The sequence below is a fragment of the Protomyctophum parallelum genome (assembly GCF_964188405.1).
Source record: "Protomyctophum parallelum genome assembly, chromosome: 9".
Lineage (NCBI taxonomy): Eukaryota > Metazoa > Chordata > Actinopteri > Myctophiformes > Myctophidae > Protomyctophum > Protomyctophum parallelum.
The window spans coordinates 35,414,568-35,430,775 of NC_139706.1; the positions used below are offsets into that span (position 1 = coordinate 35,414,568).

The 16,208-nt window shown below is 42.9% G+C and overlaps 1 protein-coding gene across 4 annotated transcripts in view; it reads left to right on the forward strand.

Annotated features, from left to right (window-relative positions):
* The window catches only part of cux1b (cut-like homeobox 1b), a 75,104-nt gene that overhangs the window by 34,924 nt on the left and 23,972 nt on the right, over positions 1–16,208 (forward strand). For all 4 annotated transcript variants that reach the window (XM_083773747.1, XM_083773744.1, XM_083773745.1 and 1 more), the window contains exons 5-9: positions 4,351–4,488; positions 5,908–6,031; positions 8,074–8,150; positions 9,604–9,670; positions 14,703–14,751. In XM_083773747.1, the coding sequence (XP_083629873.1) occupies positions 4,351–4,488; positions 5,908–6,031; positions 8,074–8,150; positions 9,604–9,670; positions 14,703–14,751 (455 nt within the window). The remainder of the gene's footprint in view (positions 1–4,350; positions 4,489–5,907; positions 6,032–8,073; positions 8,151–9,603; positions 9,671–14,702; positions 14,752–16,208) is intronic.

A 16,208-nucleotide genomic window follows, 5' to 3' on the forward strand; every position in this document is an offset into this window, starting at 1 on the left:
GGAACGAACACGTAATTCTAACCAGTCCCTTTCCCCTCCATCAGGCTGACCAGGCGGAAGCAGTATAAACTAATCCATGGCCCTGTAGGCCAGGTGTAGGCAATCAATACTGATGTGTAAATCTGCACTTAATGGTACACCTCAGCTGGCCCCTCGGTGGATTCGTGTATAGATTCGTGTAAGGGTCATGGGGACGACATGCAAAAAAGGCCTTTTTGCCCACCTAGGGTATGGGCACTGATGCCCTGGAGGAGACACACTCCCACAGCTATGTGGCGCGACCGCACTAATGACTGTGCCACCGTGTCCCTATGCTTATTTATTTTAAGGGGCGCTTCCGGCGCTAGCCTCTCCTATATTCAACTATTAGCCGTATTAATGCCAAGAACGCGGGACCTTGTTCTTCTCTCCCCGACCCACCTTTGCCAAGATGAGGGAACTCTTCTTTCTTTAATTTAATTTAATCCAGCAATTAAATAATTATATTTAAAACATTTTGTTTCTTTTACTCACATGTTAGACAGCTTACATACGGATCGAAGTGCACGAGAGTGTGCTTATTATTAGTGTACTATTATACTCCTTATTATACTCCTTTATACTCCTACTCCTTTTCTGCTTTAAATGAGCCAAAATCTGGTGTTTGCTCTTACATTGCACGGACCAAAACAACGGACCAAAATTGTGTTTCCTCCGCTGCCTACAGTGAAACACACTGTGGTGGGGCGTATATCTATTCTACGTCCGAGAATAGACATGGTAACGCCCCGCCTGCGCCTGATTGGCCTACCGACACTACAGAATACGCACAAAACATAAAAGTTACTATTGCGCGTGCCAAGCTGTCATTCTCTTGTATTATATCTAGGGATGCACCGAAAGGGAAATTCTTGGCCGAAACCCAATACAGAATATAGGAAACAGTTGGCCGAAAACCGAATACCGAAGATCCGAATATGATTAATATTATACATCTTTTTTCCTACCATTGCTGTCCTGGCCGTACCTTAAAGCTACCTGATTTATGGCAAAATAAATGGTTATGTCAAAACTTAACTTAAATAATAATCACTATTATGGGTCCATAAAACATTTATTCAGCCCTTTTGAATGCATTAATTGCATACACTATTCGGTGATATATTTTTATATATTTATATATTTTCTGCGGCCGAATATTCGGTGCATCACTAGTTAAAATAGTATGTTTATACAGAGTAAGTACAGAATAAATAATCTCTCAATCACTTGGTAATGACTGTGACACAGTCCTGTATCTGAAAGGTCAGAAATGCAGTCCTTGCAACCACAATGTTTCCAGCCATACAGGTCTAGTCCAGAATGCCACTTAAGCACTATAAATACTTTGTTGTACAACAAATAGAAAAAAATGTTGACCTACAAGCTTGTAGATGTTTGGAAAATTTGAAAGATTTAGAAAGCTTTTGCCTATAATGCCATGTTGAAAGTGGTTATCACTTAACATAACTACACCCGCACAGTATCATTGGTATGAAGTGTAACTGAATATCGCTGTTTTAGTATCCTCACTTAACCCATTAACCTGAGTTTGATTCTACAAATGTTATGTTAACTTAAATAATAATCACTATTATGGATCCATAAAACATTTATTCAGCTCTTTGAATGCATTAATTGCATACACTATTCGGTGATATATTTTCTGCCTATTTGGGCCGAAACCGAATAGGCCGAAAATGCATATTTAGCCATTTTCTGCCCAATATTTTCTGCGGCCGAATATTCGGTGCATCACTAATTATATCGTAATATATCTGCCTCACGATCCCGTCTAGTGTAACGGGAGGGAATGTGTTAGTGTAGATTTTCGTCTTACACAAACATTAAATTGACAATGAATGGAGAATTCACGTCACGTGTCTGAGCAAATAGAGAGGAGGAAGGACGTGCAGCCAGACGGAATAGAACGGGGAATATTTTAGATTGTGCAGTCAACACACCATCTCACACACACACACACACACACATTTTAAATGGGTTTTTTTGTGGCTTTCGCCTTTTATTTAATATTTTTTATGGAGGGACAGACAGTAGGCCGACAGGAAATGGGGAGAGAGATGGGAGGAAGACATGCAGAAAAGGCCGTCGGGATCGGGAGTCGAACCTGCGGCACACTGCCAGACTGGATTACCAGCCATGGTGCCTGGACCACTGAGCCATGGCCCAGGCCCACACACACATTTTAACAATTTATTTATGTCCACACAGAGGAAATTGCATACAAGGACATAAATAGTTCAGGTTCAGCAAAGTTACATCCACAAAATCAAGGCACATGTCCTCAGTCACGATACAACAAGAATGTCATGTCACCCAGTATTCCATGGACAAAAGGAGTGTAGGCATGCATCCTAAGTTTGAAACCCCCTCCAACAACCAGTCCGTGGGCAGGCATGTCCCAGGCTGGACCACCAGAGGAAACAATTTCCCAGTCCTGCATTGCCGTCCGGTGTCATATCGTTCTCTGTAGCGTGGCTGATCCCATGGGCCCAAAATCCACCCACTGTTCCGACAGCGGACGGACACACCGCTAGAAGGCCAGGTCCGACGCCTCTCTTCCCGGTAACTGCTCATGGGAAGGGCTGGGCGGCTGTGGCTCAGGAGGTAGAGCAGGTCGTCCAATGATCCATGGGTCGGCCGTTCGAATCCCGGCTCCTCCTGTCTACATGTCGAAGTGTCCTTGGGCAAGACACTGAACCCCAAATTGCTCCCGATGTGCTGGTTGGTACCTTGCATGGCTTCCGCCGCAATCGGTGTATGAATGTGTGTGTGAATGGGTGAATGTAATGCACAATCTATGTAAAGCGCCTTGGATAAAGGCGCTATATAAATGCACCATTTACTATTTACCATTTGCTGCCAGGCAGCACCGGCTGTCCGTATACGCCATCGGTGAGCGCTGCAGTGCATTGTTGTATGCAAGCTTGGGATGGTGTTGAAGCACACAGTCCACAGACGTTGCAAATGCATCTTAAATCTGAACCCACTACAGTAACGGTGGTAGTTACAATGGAGCAGTTTAACGTCATGCACACACACACACACACACACACACACACACACACACACTGTCTGCCCCACGTGTTTTAGTTTTCATTCTCTCTGCATCACTGAGTATGTTTGCGGTCTATTTATTTGCCGCAATAACGATAAACCAAATTGATTCTTTTAACTTGTTGATAAAGTAATGGTGATCCCTCTCGGACAGCCTTTGTTTCTCACTATTTCTCATATTGTTTTGTCCAAAATGACCCAACAATCTTTTTTTTATTGGGTTGAGCCTCAGCTTCATGCCGTACCATCTCTGCCTGAGCAATGTCGGGCCTTTGGCACCTGTTATTCCTACAGCAGTGCCATAGATGGTTATCCAACATTTGTTTGGAATTAACCGCATAGATGAGCCGGAGGACTTTTCTGATGCAACCATCGTTTCCCAATTTTCTAGTAGAGATGCAATTATGTGACCATGTCAACATTGCTGTTATGGTTGATAACTATATATATATATCTATATATATATTTACTAATGTATGTATGTATACAAAGTAAAAACATGTTCAAATATTGTCCTTTTTGTCCCGCCCCATATCATCAACGACTTGAATATAGTATTTTTATTTCAAAATGTTCCAACTTGTTGACCCGTTTGAAAGCTTACCTAGAAAACACTGATTTAATCTTCAGCCTTCATCATCACAGGCATCGTCACAAAGGCATTTCAGTTGGTGAAAAGCAGCACTGGCATTTACTATGATTTACCTTGCAAAGCAAAGTGAAACATTTAACATCTTCATGGTGACGATCAGATTGAAAAACAACAAAATGGCCAACATCTGCCAATACCGATATGACGACTAATCGTGCCTCCTTAAATGTAACTACTTATCCTTATTTATAGATGTGCTGTTTTCTATATTTTTGAAAAATGAATAAAGTAAATAGGTGGGGCTCACCATTGGATTGCATTGGCGCCTGGAGGGAAAGTATTCACTGCATTCACTTCCTACAACGCTGATGAAGGCTTAATGCTGAAACGTGTACATTGTTCCATGTACCATGCCAAGTTTGCCAACTGATTATAAATAAAAGTGCCTTAAAGTACAGTTCCATGAGTGCTGGTATTCCCATAGAGTAGAATATAGAGAATAAAATATTATTGTAAAGTATGAACCTATACAGCTTATGGATTGTTGTGTTGATTATGGTTGTTGTTTGAGACATTTTCGGGATACCTCCGCCCAGCCCCTTGGTGTAACAGTCAGCATATGGTACCTGATGTAATGTAGCTTGTGTTCTGTTGTGTCCCAGACCCAGTACCTGTGTTGGAGCTGGCTCAGCAGCTGCAGCTGAAGCTCCAGAGGATGCATGACATCGAAACAGAGAACACCAAACTCCGAGAGACACTAGAGGACTACAACAAGGAGTTCGCCGAAGTCAAGAACCAAGGTCAGAATTACACACACCGCGCACACCTGTCTTCTTTGGGCAATGATAGTAACAAACAGTGGGTTTTAAAAGTTTATAAGATAGGCTTTGTCTCTGAGAGAAATGTAAGAATAAGAAACCTTTTAAACAAACCTAAGGGTTGTTGGAACCGGAGGTGAAAAGCAGCACTGGCATTTACTATGATGCCTTACCTTGCAAAGCATATGAAACATTTAACACCTTCATGGTGACAATCAGGGGATTGACGAACAAACAAAGCGACAAAGCTAATACTGAAACTCTGTTTTACAAATTGAAACGGACAAAACCGAGGCTGAAGAAATATGGGAGCAAAGTGATCGTGAAAAATATATTAAAAAATGGCGAGATGGACGAGAAGGGATCACAGGAATGGTGTGATATGGGAAGAGAAGTGAAAAGTGAGTGAGCAGGGAACGTTTTGTAACCCCCCCTTGCAGTGAGTTAATTGGAACAGCTCGATAGCGGCAGGGTTCCATTCTGCCATTGATTTTCCTGTTCCCTCATTCTTTATCCCCCCTTCCTCGCCTCAGTAGACGGGGGATATTTAAACCCCAAAACACACTGTGGAACTCCCACTCCTGTTAAACGCACACACACACACACACACACACACACGCACACGCAGTGTGAGTGCAGGGGCCATTGATCCCCGCAACCTAAATGTTTAAAGTTCAGTTAAGCAGTTAAGGGGTAAGAGGGCTCTGAGGGGACTCTCCTCTATTGATTATGTGTCAGAGCAGTAAGACTGGAGTTTAAATCACATGCGCGCGCGCACACACACACACACACACACACACACACACACACACATACACACATACACACATACACACACACACACACACCAAGTGTTGAGAGCCCTCAGTCAAAGGCAGCAAGCAGCAGTGCTCTTCATCTTCGTCTTACTCGCTTACATCTTTCTCCTCGACGCGCAGTCGCGCACGCACACACACACACACAGGCACATGCCGAGGCCTATTTATTACCCCAGTTATGTGTTAGATTTATTTCAGACTGCCCCCATACAGAGCTCAGCCATCAGCAGGTTATGGAGTTTCAGCACTAATGCACTCCTAATGAATACAGCATATCTAGCGTTAGTGGATGTTGAATATTATATACTGGTAGAGGAGGTAGAGATTAAGCATGGAGCCACTGGGGTCGGGGGCCCCATCCATGCTGACTGAGAGAGAATGTGAGCTATGGGATACTACTGCTTTTGCAAAGGTCAATGACCCTTTTTTTTCTCCTTTTAGAAAGCTTTATCATTTATCACTAACACGAAAGCTATACTGTGTTTAAATACTATGCTATTCTATGCTAGTATTTGCAATTTCTCACTCTGTCTTCTTCTCCCCTCTACACCCTCTCTGTCTTTCTGGTCCTGTGTGTGTCCAGAGGTGACCATCAAGTCCCTGAAGGAGAAGATCCGTGAGTATGAACAGTCCGTGAAGAACCAGGCAGAGAACCTGGCTCAGGAGAAACAGCTGGAGCTACACAACGACTATGCAGAGAAGGAGAGGTGTGTGTGTGTGTGTGTGTGTGTGTGTGTGTGTGTGTGTGTGTGTGTGTGTGTGTGTGTGTGTGTGTGTGTGTGTGTGTGTGTGTGTGTGTGTGTGTGTGTGTGTGTGTGTGTGTGTGTGTGTGTGTGTGTGTGTGTGTGTGTGTGTGTGTCCCACACATACATCACATAACGTACTCAGCAAATCATCACAAATGTCCGGCCAATCATTTTTGGCGTCTTCACTTTTCTGCCCTAACCTTTATCCTCAATACGTTCTTTGCTCAGCCAATCAAATCATCGCTATGGGGGTGCTCAGCCAATCACATCATCGTGTTTGTGTTCAGACAAAGCTGTCAGCATATCGTTCTCTCATATTTGTTATGTTGACATAAAACAATTTTGAATGTGACTGTGAACACATGCATATCCCTATGCATTTTCTTTTTTGGGGGAAATTAAACCTTTTGGTCACTCTCAGACAGATCTGGATTCATGTTAATTTTAAACGATAGGTTGGAGGTTGCTGGTTTACATCAGAAATCAGAAATTGTAGATATGTGATTATTTAATGTCATTACAAGCCATTGTCTTTTCTAGTGCAGTTGCCTTGCTAATGAATAGCAACAGAATTGAAGATTTAGGACGATATAGATTTTTTATTACCGGTATTATAATTAAGTAATACGCCCCCAGCCAGTGTAAAATACCCGGTAACCTGGGGCCTCGAGTGGCTTATTGCTTTTCTAAAACGGTTACAAACATATAGCAATATTAACCTAATAAAACGATTGAATTCACAAAAGTAGCTACGCTTTGTGCCACCAGAGCGAGCCACATCACTTCCTAGTTTTGCTCGGCAAGTAGCCCCAGTGATTGAAGGAGTGGGTTATCGGTGGAATTTACACCGGTCACGTGACGGTAACCAGCCAATCAGAATCAAGTATTGGGACTACCCGTTTTAGAATTTAAAATTTACCGAGATTATCTGTATTATCGTCCACTAAAACCCACACACAATACGATATTACTGGTATATCGCCCAAGCTTACCTAACACTTGACTAGATAAGTATCTGCTATTTTTTTCTTACGTACATTTGACTTTAAAATAGCAAACAACATAATGACTCCTCCCCTATGTCATTAGTTATGTCATCACATGCTAATGTCTAGAGATGCTTACGACATTTGCTCACAAACAGCAGCAACATCATTATTAACAGGTTTATAAATGTTCTGAAAAAGTGCTGTTGGTGATCAATACAACAAATGTCAGTCCTGAGCCCATCCTTTAAATGGATTAAGTTAACATTAGCTCTCATTATTTAATGTACAGCTATGCTACAGCTCATTGCCCCTTTCAGACATACAGTATAATATCAATTGTCCAGCTGTATTTCCTGTACGTCAGTGTTTTATAGGCCCCTTCCTGTCTGCAGAGAACTGACTTCCTATGTCTGAGAGGGGCAGTAAATGGATGGCATCTCTGCATTTGACCCTGCGGTGGGAGGGGAGGGGGGGGGAGCGAGAGATGATAGCATAGACTAGACTAGGATAGAAAACTAACGATGACACGTGTGTGTGTGTGTGTGTGTGTGAGGGGGGGGGGGGCGTTGTTTCATTACAGTACATCTCAAAGACCATCTTTGTCTTCCATTATTGATGTTTTTATACACTGTGGCAATTTCCCAGCAGTGCCTGCCTAACTTTTTATATGCTAAGAATCTATTTCCTCCTTATGGGTTCTCTTGCCCTCTCTTTTTTGCTCTTATACTCAGTTTCCTTTGCTCTCTCTCTCTCTCTCTCTCTCTCTCTCTCTCTCTCTCGCTCTCGCTCTCTCTCTGTGCAGTGTAGTGTGTGCCCCAGTGGCCAGACATTCCTCCCTAATGGGCCTGCTTAATGAGGAGTGGGTTATGTTGGGAGGATTTTAGAGGGGAAAACACTTAAGAAATTGGTGGGAAAATGGAGAACCGTTAACAGTTTCCAGAGAGCATTTACTGACTCTGTGTCTTTATCTGATGTATATTTGTTTATTTTTTTACCATCTGTCTGCATCTGTAGAAAATTCCAGGAGAACCAGGAGTCCATGTCCTCCAAGTTGCAGGAGACTGAACACAAGGCCCAGTCCCTACAGACAGGTAACTCTCACAGGTCACACATTAAGACAAAATGTCTTCTAAATCATGACAGTTTTCTGAAAAACCTACTGTATGTTTCTATGTTAGTGGTTCTCACACTATTTCATGTCAAGGATCCCAAAAATCCCTTTATGGAAATATGTTTGTTTGTTTTCATGATTTAAAAAAATTGCAGATCTACAAGCTCATTAAAATAATGGTTAAAGTGGTTAAAAGCTATAAGGTGACACAGATGTGTCCTCAGTTCTAAAATGGATTAAGCCGTACAGGTCATGGGTAACGTGCCAAACGTGTGTCTTCAGGCTCTTTGTGCCCATCTTTAGAATAAAGCACTCCAATATTTGGGATGGCACTGTGGGGGGAATGTACTATTGGACCAACCGTAGAGCTGAATTAACACCCAATTGGGCATCTTCGTAAATTTTATCTCACACAAATGCCGATGTTTATGTAATTTGTCAGCAAGGTTCTCTTTTTTCAAATCAAAAATAGCATACAGAAATGATTGGGCTGTTTACCCCTCCCTCCCTCCCCTCTAGCGAGGTTCTCTTAACTTTTTCGCTGCTATCTAACGTAGCTAAGCTATTGTTACCTAAAGGTGCTAAATACTCCATACATGAAAGCGGCGACCGTCAATTTACCTTTTAGCATTGCTCCGGGTTAGTATGGAGAGCCTCCGTCGCCACCAGCTATGGGATTTTTTAATCCAGCTCCATTGAGCCTTTTTTTTAATACTGTTTTTATTAGGCATTTTTTGTATGACAACATCAGAATATTATCGACACTGATAATGAGTAGTTCTGTTAAATAAAATGAAAAAACAGACACTCTTGCTCTCAAACTTTCCCAACATGTTGTTGTAAATTAAGTGAATTACAAACATTTTTTTTTTTTAATGAAATTGAGCCTCCATTATAACACGATTTTCAAAGCGCTGTATCTCAAAAGGTTCGAGCGCTGTCCATGGTGAGCCGTAGCGCCTCCCGACGATGTAAATCATTTGTGAGTTTGTATCGCATCGCTGAGCAAATGTAACTGATGTTTGTACTGATAGCTACGGGGTCTGAGCTAATGCGACTGATCACTGTGCTCACAACAACAGCCCCCGCCTCCCTGAATAACCCGGAAAGGAAACAAGGAGGGGTGGCATTCCTAGGTGTGTTTATGCTGCCACCTAGCGGCAGCAATGAAGTTAATATTTACCTATTTTGAGATGGCACCAGTCCTCGACAGGCCAAACCCGGTGGCGTGAATTGTCAATATTGTTTAGTTTTGAGAGATGAACCAGGTTCTAGCCCTTTAAACACCAGCACACCACAATACCCAGTAAACACAAAGTGGTGAAAGGGCAGAAATGGGAATGGGGTCCATTTGGTGTGGTTTATTGTCCGATATAATGCAACATGCTAACAAAAAATCTATAACCCCCCCCTCCCCCCCCCCTGTTTTACAGCACTTGAAACAACTCAGGCAGAGCTCTTTGATTTGAAGACGAAGTATGACGAGGAGTCGACAGCAAAGTACGTGTTTTCCTGCCGATGTATCTTGTCTGTATGAGTGTGTGTGTTGGTGACTTCTATGCCCTCTGGCTCTCAAATAGTCTGCTCCTAACATAATCATCCTGTTTAGTGAATCTCCTTCCATGGAAACCCCCCACGGCTGGATTGTCTCCCACAGCGCTTAACCCATTCTGACCTGAGATCAGATTCTAAAAATGTCTATTACATCCTGACAGTTTCATTATTAACCCATTCTGACCTGAGATCAGATTCTAAAAGTGTCTTAGATTTTTCAAAAATAGCAGACCTACAAGCTCGTAGCGCGCCACTCGGTGGCGCGCTATGAGCTTGTAGATCTGCTATTTTTCAATAGCTAAAGCATAACATGATGCTGACACCAAAATGGGTGCCCGTTCAGAATGGGTTAAACAACCTCCAAATCCCAGCGTTACCCACATGCTGTAAATACAGAGAGGGAGATTGGATTGTGCTCTGCAGCTACACTAATCACCAAAATAGTCACATTGGATGATTTTCTTTTTCCCTGCATACCGTGAAGCTCATTCTAATCACTGGGGCGTTGGCGCAGAGATTGTGGATTGATGGGGGTGACTTTTTATTTGATTTTGATTTTGAGTCTTAAACCCACATTTCTCCTCCCAGTGTCGTGTCTTGTCAGATAATGTAGCTTTTTAGTGGATAGTCTAGCAGGGTGGACAGTCATTGACATTGATCTATGGTAGTCTGTGAGGATGAGAACAGAAGCTTTTCCATGTCACCACTCCACACTGTGAAGTGGCACTTAGCAACATTCACACCCCTCCTTCACTCGGATCCCCAAGGCCAATAAAAAGAATCATGTTCGATCCACAGCCTCAATAGAACCCAGTTCAACTTCATCCTTAGCAGCAAGAGCAAGGAGTTTTCTTGACTAAATGGATTGCTGCGTCAGTTTTCCAGAAGCTATGCGGAGGCATTGTACATTTTATTTTATATTCAGGGCAGTATTATGAAATATCCTTAAAACATGTAAGGTTATTTTAATATCTTAGTCGTGATGGACCCATCTGACAAAGTATGGCAGAGGGTCAACTTGGCTTTTACACCCCCCTCACCCTCCCAAGCCATCCTCCAACCCACTGACTAGGCCCTACACTTGCCTGTCCATTAACAGAGTTGTTCCATTGATTAACCGTTACGAAACGGATCAATCTATTTCACTCTTTTCTCAGAATCCACTTTTTCACTTTCCTCCCTCCCTCATTTTGTCCCTTTTACCTGCCTTATTTGTGTGTGTGTGTGTGTGTGTGTGCTCTAATCGATTGGGTACATGGTTTGTCTGAGAGCGCCGTCGTCATCCTCTTTCCCCTGCTGCATATTCTTTTGCTTATCTTTTTTTTTTTATTGATCTGCATTCTGACGGTGCTCTTCCGTATTCCTCTTGGTTAGGTCTGATTTTGTTGTCGTAGCATTCATCCTGTCAATTCATTTGTTAACTCTCTCCTTACTTTAACTGAGGGGGAAACATGTCTTTGGAAAACACGCATATCACAGAAGCTGCTCTTCTTGAAGCAGCTAATAAATAAACACATGCCTGCGCACACACACATATGTGCAGACACGGATGTGCGCACTCACGCACAGGCCTGAGGCAGTCAGGGTCCTTGACTATATGGCGTGCTGTGATCTAAAATTTTAATGCAACGCTTTAAAGTATAAACCAACAGTCCTAACCCGGCACCCTCCCAGTCCTTGGAGTCCTTCCCCCGTTTACTGCTTGGCTGAGCAAATCGCCAGTGTTTGGCTGAACATGACTTTAACCCTTGGAATCCCTTTTTTTTCTTCTTTTTTTGTGGTACAAAGCAGACATGTAAAACATTGGCCACATTATCCCTGACATATAGCCTAGGCGCGTACACACACACACACACACACACACACACACACACACATGCACATGCACTGCAGTGCACACTGCATTCAGACACTCCACACTCACCTAAAAAGCATTGCCTACATTGTACACTTAAGTTGCCACATTGACGCTAAGGATAAGATTTGTGTGACAAATCCTCCCCGACATCCTTTTGCTGCATTTGGGTAATCTGCCTTTAAAGTACAAGCTCACACACACACACACACACACACACACACACACACACACATCATACACACACCATACACGCTCTTGTAGAATTTGGTCGATGTTGTAGTGCCTGCGGTGTGTGCACTTCAGAAGCGGTGGGCCTGCAGACGTAGCTCTACTGGCGCTGCAAGGGTTTGGCTGGACGGGTTTTACCCCGTTTAGTTCCTGTTAAAGATTAATGATATATCGATCGACACCCTCGCAGGATGCTGCCTGTGCATGCAGGCATGTAGGAGTCTGCGTGCATGCATACACTAAATGTGTGTGCACACATGCACATGTGTTTTATCTGTGTTCCTCTGCATCTATAGGAGTGCACAAAGGCATATCGTTTTGGGAATGCGATGTAATCGTGGATAAAGAGCAAGAGCCAGTGTTTTGGCTTGCCTTCCCTGTGTCCATCTCTGACACACAAATGTCAGACGTGCACGAACACATACACACATGCGAACACACACACACACACACTGGTGCTTTTTTAAAGCCTCCTTCAAATCCCTACGGTAACATACTGTGAAAAAGCAATGTGGAGAAAGCTATAGAAAGAAAAGGGATGGAGTGATGAAAGCAGAGGGTAGAAAGCAAGCAGGAGGCTGGAGGCTTCAGCGAGGAAGAGGGGATAAGAGTGTGATAGAGGGGGGAAATGAAAATCTAAATCAGGCTGGATATCCTGCTGGCACAGAGGATGAAGGCTGAGGAACACAGAGTGAGAGAGAGAGAAGGGAGACGATGTTGGATGGTGGAAAGATGAAAGGCCTAATATGAAAAAATAAAAAAGTGTAGGACGACAGGAAGAAACAAGTTGAGGGTAAGGGGATAGAGGTAGAGCGAGAACAGCAGAAAGGAGTCGTAGTGAAAAAGATAAGAGATGAAAGGCTTGGGCTGAGGAGGAGGACATACTAGCTGTACACTGTACAGTATGGGCTTAAGAGGCTGTGAGCTTGTTAGAAGTCCTACAGTACTTGTGCGTGCGTGCGTGCACGCGCGCCATGGAATGCTTCTGTGTCGTGCTCTCTGGCTCCTCCCTGTGGCTGCTCTGGGCATACTTTTAGCGTGGCCTTCGAATGGCAAAACAATGCCAAGCAGGATGTAGTCATGTAGAAATGTCTCTGGAACATTACAAGGCATTGATGTGTCGCCCCGGTTGTCCGCTGGCAGTGGCGCGCGCAGATACTGTTCTTACCGCCAACTGTCTGTATCACGATACACGGAAAATCCTTTGCCTGTGATCTGCTTCGGTTAGACCACTTTGTCTTTATAATTCCCAAACACAGCCAAATCCAAAGGTTATTTAAGACGACTTTGTACATCTGTACTTTGATTAAATGATGATCACATTTGGAATGGAGTAGTGGTGTATTTGGGTTGCATTACTACCCATAACACTCCATTACTGGCTTTTCTGGCTGGTTCTCTCTCTGACGGTCTGACCTTAAATGTGGGTGCATGTGCACGGGTGCGTCCCACACTGCGGTTTAAGACGGGATAAAAGCTGCAGAGGTCGTCTGCTATTGTGCCTCTTAAATGCATAGTCGATCCTTTCAACTGTTAAGGAAGGAATCAAAAGCGTGAGAGTGAAAAGCCCTCCCACCCACATCTGATTCTTTTTTTTTGCTGCATTGCCCATGGCACAATGTTGACCTAATATCAACTGTGTCTGTTTTGTTAAACATTCAAATCAGTTGCGCTCATATGCCGATGGGACAGACTAGAATACTCTTTTATTTTTCACATAATGATACATGCACGTACATGGGTTCACTATCAAAAGATGAACAATGAAATGAAAAATCAAAAGATCTTAATGGACACCATACGCTCTCACTCGACACTATAACCATAAGGTTTAATCAGCATTCTAAGTAAAAGAAGATACGCATGCATGCACATTTTTGCCCTACTCGTGCTCGATACCACCCAAGTTGTTTTATTAGCATTTTAAATAAAGCTTTTGCACATTGTTTGCTTAATTTTAATTCTCCCTCACACACATTGTTACATTTGTTACAAGAATTCTATATTTACGCTAACATGCACATAGACAATTAATTAACAGATGGGGCATCATATCATAATTGAGGTAATTAGAATGTTTGTGCTGTAGAACCCAATTTAACCATAATTAAATGTGTGCATTTAAAATAAAATAAAGTGTGCGTGCACCTACTGTATATTGTTGCTTTGTCACTACACTACGTATCTACATAATTTGAACAGCGGACTGATATCATCCATGAAAGAGTGTTATTAAAATTGTTTTCCTCAAGACCAGAGAATGGGGTATTATGGGGAATGTGTGCTCGCTCTCTGACCTCCAGTGAGTGAGAGGTGAGCCATGGCCCCCACTCAGACCATTAGTCAGACACAATCACACAGCTTCATAGCAGATTAGTCTGCTGTATTAGGACTTAGAGCTCTATTAGTGTAATCCCTCTGTTTTAGTGTGGCCTGGGTTTAGGAGCTTACATGTGTACACTACATGCACGCACGCACACACGGCTCACACGCATGCATGCACGCACGCATGCATGCACGCACGCACGCACCAAACAGTTGTATGCATGCACACATACAAGCTGCTAGGGTTACAGAGTTCACAATCAAAGGATTAAGGTGAAATTTAGACGAGAGCTTAATGGACACGGCATTGGCCGTGCATTACAGCACAGCACACGCATGTTTCTCATGTGTTCTATATGGACACACACACACACACACACACGCACACTCACACAGTGACCCACCCACAATGTACCCCCTTCAAAGAGAATCTCATCTGCTATCTTTTACTTTTTTGTTTAGAAATAAACATATTGTGCGTTGTACATTAGTGTTGGTTAAGTATGGTCTTATATTCTGTCCTGTACGTCTGTGTGATAAATGTATTTCTTCGGTCTTCACCCTCAGGGCCGATGAGATCGAGATGGTGATGACAGACCTGGAGAGAGCCAATCAGGTAAAGGCCACACCTCTTTGAATCCTCAGACTGGCTTATTGCATGGCCGCATTAACACAGTCAGCGCCGGGATTTCTTTCAAAATAGGAGCTCGTGGTGCCGGGCAGATATGGCAGCTTTTACTCTGAAAGCCCCCCCCCCCCTTCCGTTCCGTACAAAAACCGTGAGGCATAATGTTGCTTGCTTACCTTACGATGATTACGATAAAGTCTCTCTAGAAGCGTTAATATTCTGACTGAGAGGCATGTTGAAGTCAGAAATGAAGACCCATCTGGTCAAAACCACAGAGAGCTCCCTAGATTACACGCGGCGAGGCTTTCTTTTTTGAGCGCTAATCAATTAAGTGAACGGCAATGTGCATGCGCGAACAGCAAGGAGTACATTACAGAAGGAGAGGCCAACCAAAATCTGCACGTTGTATGGTCTGAATGTGTTCCTCCCCTTTGGGCCAATTTAAAGTCAACAGATGTAGTCTTTAGTCAGTACTAATATTATTTGTGAATTAAATAGGAAACCTAACCCTAACCTCCCACGGGGCAGCACACCTAAACCTAACCTTAACCCTCTCCCAACCCTTAACGCACCCCTCACCAACCTTAATCCGGTCGTCTTAACGCACCCCTCACCAACCATGTCTAACCAAAGGATGCCTCCCGAGAAAGTAACAGTGATCCCAAGTAACCCATATTATACAGTTATATAATATATTTAAGCTACAGAAGGCTATGATGTGACTAATGATGGTCATAACAAAAACATCAAATGAAAAAATAACTTTGTTTTGATTATTTAAATGTTCCATGTTGAAGATGGCTTCACAGTTCAAATATGCACGGCCATATTGTCGTTTTTGTTAACAAGCATACCACCTCTAAATCTGGGTCAACTGCCTTAGTGCCTTCATGATATCTCAGCAATGGCTACATATACCTCCCATTATGATTTGATGGTTAAAGTGTTTTCATGTGTTCACATGAAAATCACCATTGACATTGCAACTGGCATTGCCAGAATGAGTTTAAGAGCAGATTATTATAATATAAACATGGTCAATAGTTGTTATCCATACAGAATCATGGGAGAAGTGTAGCTTGCATTTATAAATAATGATTATTGCTGTAGGGGTGCTACTGGCTTGACTTGCTGGTTCGACACATACCCAACCCTTCAGCCTATAGTAGACCCTGCAGTTAGAAATACTCCTGTGGTATCTGTTAATGTCATTGTTGTTAGATTTCATTATTAGCCAGAGAGTAGGATTTGTGGCTGAAGGGGCAACATAGACATGCAATGCTAATGTTGGCCTAAAGGTTAGACTATAATACCACACACACACACACACACACACACACACACACACACACACACACTATTGTGAAGTTTACTCAGGATGACAGCATACCCTCCAGTTCGGTCACAGAGACTTTTTATAATGCTTTTATTAGGAGAAAATGGAA